An 11324-nucleotide genomic window follows, 5' to 3' on the forward strand; every position below is an offset into this window, starting at 1 on the left:
AGGTAGTAATCATAATAGTTGAGATGTTTACAGGTCAGCTGTCTGCATCCTCCATTTGGAGGAACACACTAGTCATGCTGCACCCCTGTTTTTTTTTAGGTGAGTATCAGTTTGATTTTGCAATTTGCACAGATGAATTAATGCCTCTTTTAGTGATCCAGCAAGTTTGGATAAAGTTGTGTGATCTTTAGCTGAAATTCTTTTTAGTAGCTGTAGCTCCTTTTAGACTAAAATGGGTAAAAGGTTAGGATTTCCATTTAGGCAGAGTATCATTAAGTACAGGCCATGCAAAATGAATACAATCCAGCAGTACTACAGAAGTCTTAAAATGTTTACAAATCTAAAGTTCAAAAAAGCATGTATGCCTACATACAGAACCTGAAAGACTTCCTTCTTGCATAACTCATTAATGTTTTAGGCCAAAAGTAAGCATTCTCCTTAAAAGCTCTGACCAAAAGATTTATAGGATATCTTTAACACCCCCCGCCCCCAATAAAGAGCCAAAAAGCAATCTGTTAACTAATTTGGTTTCCAGGTAGTACAAGAATCTCCCTGCTTGTTCCCCAACAGTTTTGCACCTCCTCACCTTGTGCTCACAGTTCCGGAGATGACTGAAGGGTATGCGGACTGTAAGGCTAAATATCTGGCCTGCAACCCTCCAACCCATGGCAGCTCTCCTGAATCCTCAACAGACATATTTGTGAATTACTCATTTCATCTTTGTTTAGTTAGACATAGATTTAAAATTCCAGAAAGCTCTCTTTGAGAAAGTACTAACCAGATTTAGATCATTTTGATTTTCCCATTTGTTAAGGTTATGGAAAAGGTAATCTACAAACACCTGTTGAATGCCCCAGACTTCCTAGGGTTCCTTTCAACTGCAAGTATGAGTGTAGACATGGTCATTGGATAGATGCCACCTTCTTCAGGCTAATTATTAAAATTAGCCAAGGCATTCAGTATGGTGGGCTGTGGCCTACATCTCTCCAACTGCCAAACTTTGTACTGAGCTGGGTGGGGGTAACCCCTTTTCATGAAATTATGCAGGTACTCCCAAGTTACGTATGACCCAATTAACATCCTGAGGGGACATGCACGTGCATGAAAATGCAACCAGTAACAAAGTTCATAAACTCTTGTCCAAGAAAGGAACACCAGTGCATCTCATTAAAGTTCAAATGGCTACCCATCCTTCAGAGGTTTTCCCTTTGACTAGGTACCCTTATCTTCAAAGCTCCTATACATGGACACTTTCATCTACTGTCCTCCAGACTTGCTGAAAGACCATTACCAACATACAACCTACGAGCACTATCAAAATAAACCCAAACTTTCCAGGTACCACCATACCACTCAACCTCATAGCACAAGAAATCTGGAGAAAGCCTAAAATAATGGGGGTACAGTGATCCAAAAATATGGATGTATTTTAAAATTTGCTGTTGTAAATGTCGAAAGTTGCTAGAGTAACATGCCTTTTATCGTTCATTTTTTGAAGGTTATGAAGTGTGGAATTCAAGTATGTCATTATTTGGTGCCATCAATCTTCAGTTATTTGCTGGAAAACCACAAATTTTAAGGCGAACAGACCAAAAATATGCGTGAAGTTGTCCCTTAGCTTATTTTAAGGGAGAGGCAGTAAAAGTGTTGTGGTTTGAAGGCAAGTAAGGTGAGAAGTAGAGTGGCCCTAGCAATGATACGGAGCCACTTGATGTTAACTGCCACAGTGAAGATCTGTTTCGATGACAAATTTATAAAATGACAGACATTTGTTATCTGGCATGGAGGAATGAGATGATCTTTGTGGAGTTTAATGGAAGAGTATGGAGTGAATACTGATTAGCTGTCTGCAGGAGAAAGCAGTTAGTCTCCAAGTAAAAGCAGTTTGTAATGAAAAAAAAAAACAAAAGTTAGTAACTTTTTAGGTGAACAAAAGAATGTTTGTAAATTTCACTAATAACACATTCTATAGACTTCTCATGGTTAATTAGTTGCACCTGTAAACTGGTCTAGCCAAGATTTTTAAATATGTACTCCAGGGTCAAGTACTGCTGCCTCACCCTCCAAAATGAAAGCATAGATCTACAGATATTCACGCATAGAGATAGCTAATCCTACAAAGGTCTGCTCATGTACATCAGACACCACAGCTCACTTAGACTTCTCCTTAGACTACTGGAGAGAGCTGTTTGGTGCTCTAGTTTTAGTTAATTTAACATTAACATTGAGTTGTTCACAGCAATTATCTATGTTCCACTCTTAACTAGAAGTCGGAGTAAACAATTTGCAGAAAACGGGTCCCCTTCACTCAAACTAGAAACACAACAATCTTAGCCAATCACCACAAGCAGCCACCTTTGTACTCTAAACCACACTTGCCCAATACATGCTACCATAAAGTCTTATTCCCCCAATGTCTTACCTAATGTGCAAGTCATTCAAACCTAGAAAAAAATCTACTGCTGGTGAAGTACCTGATGTGGTTGTAGTTATTGCCACTGGAAAGATAACCATCCATATGCACAAAATAGCAAAGTCATAGCTAGCAACTTCCATCTCTATTGCCCTGTATAGAAATCATAGGTTTATGGCTAGTTAATAAGCATATAGTCCAGGAGACCTTTGAGATTGTGGAATCTAGTCTGATTTCCTAGTGCCTCAAAGCACTGTCTAGTTAACTGACTTGCTCACAGTTGCACAGTAGTCAAGCAGAAGCTGGGGATCGTAAATCTTGGACTACATGAAGCTGTTAACTCATAGCCATAATCTTCTGAGCTGAGACACAAATTTTAGCCATTGTCCTGTCCAGAAATTACTACTGGTCAGACAATGGGAATCTCTTCATAAGTCAGTACCTGCTATGAGGAGCAATGCCATTGCTAAAGTTGGACATGTCCATATGTAGCCATTCCAGTAAACCTGCCAGTGCAAGTTCCATTAAACTTGTGTTTGATGTGAAACTGTATGAAGAGCCAAGCTCCCTAAAACTGTAGCAGCACAACATAATGTATAAACTCACCCAAACCAAGACAGCAGGCCATGCCTGGTTAAGTGTGGCATGCAGAGTCTCTTCACCTGAAGTAAGGTCAACGTCAGGAAACTAAGAAATCACACTAGCTATCCTCAGTGTGAACTATACAACATGATACATGCAGCTTTCTGCAGCACTGGTTGTTATATTAGAATAAAAACATTTAAAAAACGATTCAGGCACACTACATGTTCTAAAATTTCTAATTCACTCACTTCTAAAGAAAAGGTGTTTATCATAGGATTAATAACAAAAGCAGCTGAAAAAAATAAGCAGACCCTAACAGCAGTTTACATTATAGTCTAAAATAGCCCTTTACTCAACTGGAAGGCCAATGTATCAGAGAAACTACATATTTTCTAAAGTATATGCTTTGCAAGTTACGCAAGTAATGCTTTACACAGACTGCCAGTGTTCACAAGTGTAATCTGCTGTCTAATTTCAAAAAGGTAATCCTCCCCAAATGAGCATAAAATGATAGAAATAAATCTATCTTTTCGTGCATTTTACTCCATATATTATCCATATTTCAAATAATTTTATAAACTACTGAAACTAACTCCTGAGCAAGCATAGCCAGCCGTAGCTCTCGACTCCTGGGTCCAAAAACCAGGGCAAAGACAACAATCTGGGGCAATGTCCCCAGTTCACTACACTTTTTAAATACTGGTACTACTAACTGAAAAAGTGTAGACACTGAGAATTGAAGTTATGCATTTTCAGAAATAAAATAAAAATGACTGATTGTAAATATAATTGAGCATCTTTCCTCAAAAGTCTTTACTTTTAATACAGGCAGAGTCAAAAACTGAGCTCTAAATAGCTCATATTCTAGTGCAATACGTCTCAAGATTCTCACTGCCCTATCTTGTCTCTTACTTTGTTTCTGTATTGACTTTTTGGAAGTAATCCAAATAAGTCGTGGCTATTAACCCTGTTCAGTAAGCTTTTTTTCTGTCCGTTGGTTGTGTGCTGGTTAAGACTCCACCCCTTTAATTACTTGTATTTCATAACCTGAAACCCATGCACCAGCCTTGCATCTCTAACAATGCAGCAGCCTTGTGTCCAGTTCTGTTACCTCCCATCTCAGCATCATCTAGTAACTGGGTAAAAGAGCTATCTCTAGCTTCTAGTAGCTTGCACTATCCTGAATTATATTCATAGCCAAAAAAAAAAGATTCCTTCTCTTACTCTGGAACAAGGTAGCCTTTCAGCTCTTCACATGTGTGCATATAAGCTACCAAATGCTGTAGAGGAACCTTTTTACAATGATTATGTGGTTATCCGGGCAGCTGTCAAATCTCACAGGTATAGCTCTCTCAACCTTACATTGCAGCCAGTACATTTGACAGCCAACTTCCAACTAAGATCAATATTTCACAAAGCCCCTTCCGTGAGATATCTCTTGTATTCACTCTCTCTCATTCATATAGGCTCTCATCCTCTCCCCTCCCATTCATTCTTTCACTGGTTTTCTTCCTTAAATTCATTCTCTCATTCTTATTTTCTCACTCTGTCGAGCTCATTCTGTCACTCTTCCTCGGTCTCATTTTTTCTCGCTCTTTCACATCTTTCATTTTCTCCCCCTCTCCTCTTATGTCTATTTTATCACTTTTTCTGTCGCACTCTTGATCATTTATTTTCTTACATTTCCTCATCTTTCATTCATTCTCACTGTCACGTTCAGTCATTCTCTTGCCCATTTTCACTCGTCTCTTCTCTCATTTTCTCACTCATTCTTCCTTTCACTCATTACCTGTCATACTTGAGTTTTAGCCCGTCACCCATCCTCTCTCTCATCCATTCTCTGATTCTCTTACCCATTTTATTTGATTCATTTTTTAAATTTTTTCTCTCTCTCAAGTAGCCAGACTAAAAGCATTCACATAACAGGCAGGTTATGCACATCAGTTTAGAGAGAGAGAGTAACCACAAACATGAGAGATTTGTACACACCAGTTTCTTCTACTAAAACGAGTAATCCAGATTGCAGTTAAGATAATGCAGATTAAACACAATTTCTTCTATTAAAAATGGTAAGAAATGCTCGCAGGTAATTGTATAACACAAAAATAAGTATAAGGAACAACTTTCTTCTAGCTCTGTGGATGTATGCAGCCAACAAGTGCTTTACTACAATGTACTTGGCTTCATGTCTCTGAAATTCTTTGCACAAGAGTTCTGGACAAAGCTAAAGTAATGGGTGAACAGAGGCAAAATCAGGGCCAATGTTTAGATATTCTAATTTGCTTAAACATTAAGTTTAGCGTTAACATGCATTTTGTATACAATAAGTAGGAAATTTTAATGCCTGTCATTGAATATAATCGTCGGTGACTTACCAAAACATTAAACATATTATGGGGACAAGGAAAAATGAGTCAAAACCAAGGACAGTTAAGTCGTATGCTTACCTTAATTTGCGCCAAAACAGAAGAGCTAAATAACCTAAAAGGGACCCAACTATTGTTTTGAAGAAATATTCACAAATTATTACATCCTAAGATACATGGAAATACTTTGTCCAGCTCTCTGTATATGCAGCCAAAAGTTATGTTTTGCTTACATTTCTTATGCAAAAGTAAATTAAACACAGGAGGAGCTGAATCAGTAATCACTGTAGTCTGTTCATTGCTTTAGTTATGAACAAGAAAGCATGCTCCAGACACTTGCAACTCTAAAACGGGTCAAGTAGCAAACAGCCTCCAACACAAGAAGCAAGCACTAATCTCTGACAGGGTGTGACTCTCTCATTCAGCAAAATTCCAGTCCTCCTTAGCTTGCAAAGCTACATTTTTATGTCTAATCATATACTGATGGGACTGATGCCTTTTCAGGCTCGTATTTATTCTCTAATTTCATGTTGATGGTTATCTCCTTAAAGTGTCTAGTTCAAATCCAAAGTACTCCTCATCAGTTCCTGTTTTTTCATTGTGCAAGCATTTTCCTTTGGAACAATGAAAAGTTTCACTGGAAAGTCTCTTTAAGGGCTTTGTCAGAAAAATGAGAAGCACACTCGTCTTCTGCTTGCTGGCATTTTGTTGGCTAAATGTTATTTCCTCCACAGCCTGTTTGGCATCCAGAAGATGTCTTTGATATCCCAGGAAAGGGCATTCTGAAGACAACTGGTTATAGCACCTTGAATCTCAAACTTGCTCCGCCTTCCAACTCCATTATTTGTTGAAACAGCTCTTCTTGAAAAGCCTCCTGCTCAGCCTTTTTATTTCAATGTCTGATTTCTCCAGTTTTGTTAGCTTATCAGAGTGGTTAGTTAAAGCGTTTGTTTTTCATGCCTTGTAGTTGACTGTACATATTCGTTCAGTGTTCCACTTATTCTAAGCAAGTCTGATTTGAATTTCTTTAATTGGAAGCCATGCTGAACTGCTGCAGTATTCTTCCCAGCTGGAAATTTTTCTCTTATGTTGATTTTCTCCAGTTTGCTGCCATTCAATTACAGACAGTAACTGAATTTTATACAATTTGATTGCTGTAGGTTCTTTTCTTTCAGTTTTCGCACTAAAAGAACCCCAGTAAACTTGGCAATCAGTATACAGCCATCTTGGAAGTCATCAAAAAGCTTTTGTCATGCTTGAGAAGACAGAAAAGATCAAAACCATTCTCTTTTGGGGGGGGGGGGGAGCATTTCCATACTGCCATGGATATGAGGGTGCTGCTTCAATATTTAAAATGCATATTCCCCATTGGTGCAGCAGAAAGTCTTTGCTGGTTATGATGTATGTTAATGCAGTCAACTGATGCATATAACAGTCTAGAGAATTTTACTGTGACTGAATTTGTATAATTGTTTTCTTCAGTGGCACTAATAAAGGTGTACCATTTACTGTTCATGTCAGTTGTGTGGGTGGATTCATCTCTGATACAACAGTACAGTAGAAGGGATTCCTCCTTTGCTGACCCGAGATTCTGCTGTTTTTGTGGATTGCGTGAACAGACTAGGAAGTCAATCACATGAGTCAGGCAACAGTGTAGTTCATGTATGTTTAAAAGGTATTTAAAGCAGCATCTCAACTCCTTGCTTTTCTGCTGCTCCAGTGCCCCATGGTAGATCCCTGTTCACATTGGGTGGGTCCTATCATTCACTTTTTTTATTTTGCTGCTTTAAGATCTGTATGGCCATAGAATTAAAGTTGCCATTAATTTTCTGACAGTCATTACTCCTTTCAGCCTTCTTTCTCTTTCCTCTGTGTATGTGAGCTTTGTTGAAGTCCTTAGTTCACTCCTAACTTTTCTCCTTTTATCTTACTCTATTTTCTCTCTAGTTTTTCTTCCCTTTTTATAGTAGCGCAATCCTTTTGGTGTTTGAATTTCATAACTTTAAACTAAACGTATTTCTTTTTATTGTATTTTTATATACTGTTCTTGTTAAGTGTCATATTTATTCTGATCTTTTTTTTTCAATATCTATTGCCAGTAGTAATTGGCAGTTGTCTTTATTTTAATTGTTGTTGTTTGGAGCTTTCCTCCCCGGGCCTCTGCTGAAAATGCTTTTTTATGCCCAGTCATCCTTTCCCAGGAAGGATATAGAAATAAATGAGCAAAGGCGGGAGATTATTTACTCTAAAATGTGTATAGCTTTTTTAAATTTATCAAAGGTGTCTGTAAAATAAAGTATTTATCAATTTCTTGACTAAGTAAAAATCATTTCATTTGATTGACAACTCTTTTAGTACAGTAATGGCAAACTGACCTTGGTAATTTACTGTGAAGGAAGACGAGTGGTGTGGTGTTTTTTTTCTTTTTAGATTTTCTGAAGGACAGTTAAATTCAAAACTCTGTACAGAGTTGTTTCGGTATGGTCTTCATTTACCATATTGTAAAATGTTACCAGACCACATTTACAATTTGCCGTGCATTTATTCAATGAAGTAGCATCACCTCTGGTACTTCCTTTAGTAATGTTAAATCACATTACTTGTTGAACTTGGGTGAGCAGTGAAGGACACCTCAGGCTTCACTCACCTACACATACCTGTAATGCATTTGAAGCACTGGCCTCTGACAACATCCCTATTTCCTGGCCTTTTACAGAATTGCCCTAACGCACAATGTGGTGACTGTAGATTTATCTTAAAGCGCCATGTTTTTTAGACCTCAAATGCTACTGCTTTGTTTTTAACCAGTCTTGCAGAATACCCCGTTCATTACATTTTATATTCCCCAACAGGTGATCGTATGAATTTGGTGAACCATGACAGTGTCCATGTCGCAGTAAATGTTCCTCACCATGACAACCCAACTTTTGAAGCTGAAGAAAGTCACATTCAGGAAGTGAAATCGTAATTTAAAATTGAAAAATGTTCAACTTGCACCTTTTTTCTATGAACTAAATTGGAGCTGATTTGATTTCTTTTAATTTTATGTTCTAGAACATCAGTGTATATAAAACTGCTATGAATGTTGCGTCTGAAATTTAAAGTTTTAGAAGATTTTTTGTTTTAACCTTGAAATATTTAAAAGGAAATGCCCATGTAAATGTGTTGAGCAGTTAGGGGGCCATTAATCGGCCTTTGAGTTGGGAAGTGTTGTAAGAGAAGGAAGGTTGTCTTTGTACAACTGATTGTTTTAGCTGTTTTTGCATGTTTTTCAAAATTCAGCTACTGCCGTCATGAAGAATGCACATCTTTTAATTCTCAGAAAGGAAATGCACTACATATAATTCATAATGTTAAAATTGCAGTAAATACAAAATGGTTGGTTTGCTAGAAATTCATTCATTTGACTACAAAGTAAAGGGCCCAGCTTGCTAAACAGCCTTTGCAGGTAACTGGATTTAAGAAGAAACCGGTAGTCAGGTTAATTACCTGATGTAAGGCTATGTTACAGTACAACAGAGGGTGTAAGGTGCACTCCTTGGACACCATGTCAGTTTTCTGCTCTGCTAACAAGGACATGCAGGCAGCTGGATACTATATAATCCTTACTGAGTCTGGTGGTGGATTTTTTCAGACATTTTTAGAATAATATTTGGGTTGTTAAATATACCTCTTGTTTTAACTGGCATTAAAAACACCATTAACAAAGCTGTAGTTTCTTATGTAGTAACCTCATTCTGTTAGTGGGAGCTAAAACACTGAAACCTAATGAATGCAATTCAGTAAAGACTATTACATTTGGGTCGACATTTTCATGTGTTTCCTGCATTTTATATTTGTGTAATTTTGAAGAAAACATGCATTCACTGTTTTAATTGAAGTTTACCAGACTTCTGACTTTTGTATAATTTGCCACTATATTGGATTTTGTACACAGTAGACCAAAGACTAATGAAATGTGCATCCCATGCATACAGTGAGGTAATACATACTTGTAGTTCGTGTGTAAACTACTTGCCTCCATCCCATTGCTGCTGTGTTTTGGGTAATAGCTTTTTCACAAGCAGTGCTGGATACCTAGTATCACTCTGTCTGCTGCTTTGCCAATGTGTGCGCTTATTTACTTCCCTTGTAGCTGGCATGGATTATTTATAAAACAAAATGTTGAGGTAGAATTGTATGAAACACTAGATAACAGGGACTAAGCAGAATTTAACTCTGACAAGACATGACTAAATGGTCAGACCTTCATTTTTGGGAGTGAATGCTTAACATGCTTTGTGAACATCACTTGTACAGTTTCATTTTTATGCCAAATGTAGGACACCGCTGTGACCTTTATAATGTCCATAAAGTAATGCAAGACTCACTTATCACATTTAAAATAATGCTGGAACTTGTAATGCACAGAATTAACCATTTTGCTTGTGAACCAATAGCTCACTATTTTTTTAATTGTATGTTGATTTGAAAGCACACCTTAGTGTATTAACATGAAAGAGGCTGTCTTATTTCTTTACTACATTGTGTAACATGGGAGCATTTTATATGCAATTATCTTTCGGTTTTACTGCAGAATAAAGCAAGGTGCCTTAATGTTAGAACTTCTTACCTTTGCAAAGCAAAAACTTTGAGCACTTTATTATATTTAATTTGTCTTATTGCTGGTTTCTTACTCGTGTTGGGGGGGGGGGTCTTTTAAACTGACCAGCTGTTCAGAATGTTTGTGAATCATATAAGAAAGAAATTGCTAGTATTAATATGAATTATTTTTTTCTGTGTATGGAATTTGGAAATATAAGATGTAAATATCTTTGCAGTTTGTACTGTAAAAATTCTTTGAATGTAAATAAAATTAACTTCTATTAAGAGGCAGTTGTGTTTTAGTCGTTTTGCACTTAAAGGTACTGAAGTCCATGCTGTGCATGATGAGAGGTACTTGAAGGTGCATTCTTTTAATATAATTGTTAGACTGAAATAGTCTAGTGATATAGTTGGATAACCGGCAACAGAGTAATGCAATGGAAGCTGAAGAGATGGTCACATGCGAACAAATATAAAATTAAATAATTTATTCAAACATAAGATTTAGCACTTCCATCCCTAACACATGGGGACTTAATCAGAATAAATAGTTGATCACTTTCTTTTATAAAATAATTTACTTCAAGATCTTAAGTGATAAATTTTAACACTAAGTATTCAGTAGAAAAACCTGTTTTCTTTCCACCATTGGGTGAAACAAGGGATAAAACTATTAAAAGCATATTTTAATATTTAGTATTTTAAAAGTATTAAAAAATATCTACTACCCATACACATAAGTGCCCCACAAATTCATTTATGGAAATTAAAAGAAAGTTCACAAATCATATTTTGTCAGTATTGAAACTAAAGTACAGGGAGTAACCATTAAACTATAAGTAAGGGGCGAACCTTAACCATTATAAAACCAATGTTATAATTTTGCTGAACAGAATTTTAAAACAGGTTTTATTGAAACGCATTCATTCAAACCTGGGAGGGGGGTGACATTTAAACAGCTAGTGTTTTCTTTTACTTTTGACTTCATTTCCCACAGCTTCCATTGCGTTACATTACAAACCAAGAAACAGTGGAGTAACGCTTACTTCATTCTCCTTGGATAACAGTTTGGGGTTTTAGTGCATGGAAATGGATTACTTGACAACTCTTCAGCTGTGTTGGCCACTAATTTTGGACGTTCAAATATTAAGCTATGCCACAAGAATGCAATTCATTTTCGGTAGTCTTTAAGCTATAAAATTAGTTACTGTACCCCAAGTAATTTTGTTCTCAAAATATTGAGCTAAAGTATGAATGTTCACCTTGTGGCACTCACAGTGTCTGTCATCTCCACCCTGCCCCTGCAACACATCCTTCCAGTGTTATTTGTATGTCTAACGTAACAGTTTGATTCCATCCCCTCCATAAGTCCTTAT

The 11324-nt window shown here is 36.9% G+C and overlaps 1 protein-coding gene across 2 annotated transcripts in view; it reads left to right on the plus strand.

Annotated features, from left to right (window-relative positions):
• The window catches only part of RNF128 (ring finger protein 128), a 1151289-nt gene extending 1141056 nt beyond the window's left edge, over positions 1 to 10233 (plus strand). For both annotated transcript variants that reach the window (XM_044057624.1, XM_044057623.1), the window contains exon 7: positions 8217 to 10233. In XM_044057624.1, the coding sequence (XP_043913559.1) occupies positions 8217 to 8332 (116 nt within the window). In that variant the 3' untranslated portion in view covers positions 8333 to 10233. The remainder of the gene's footprint in view (positions 1 to 8216) is intronic.
• Positions 10234 to 11324: the final 1091 nt, after the last annotated feature.

The sequence above is a fragment of the Protopterus annectens genome, chromosome 15.part0 (assembly GCF_019279795.1).
Source record: "Protopterus annectens isolate FY-2018-M chromosome 15.part0, PAN1.0, whole genome shotgun sequence".
NCBI classification, from domain to species: Eukaryota; Metazoa; Chordata; order Ceratodontiformes; family Protopteridae; genus Protopterus; species Protopterus annectens.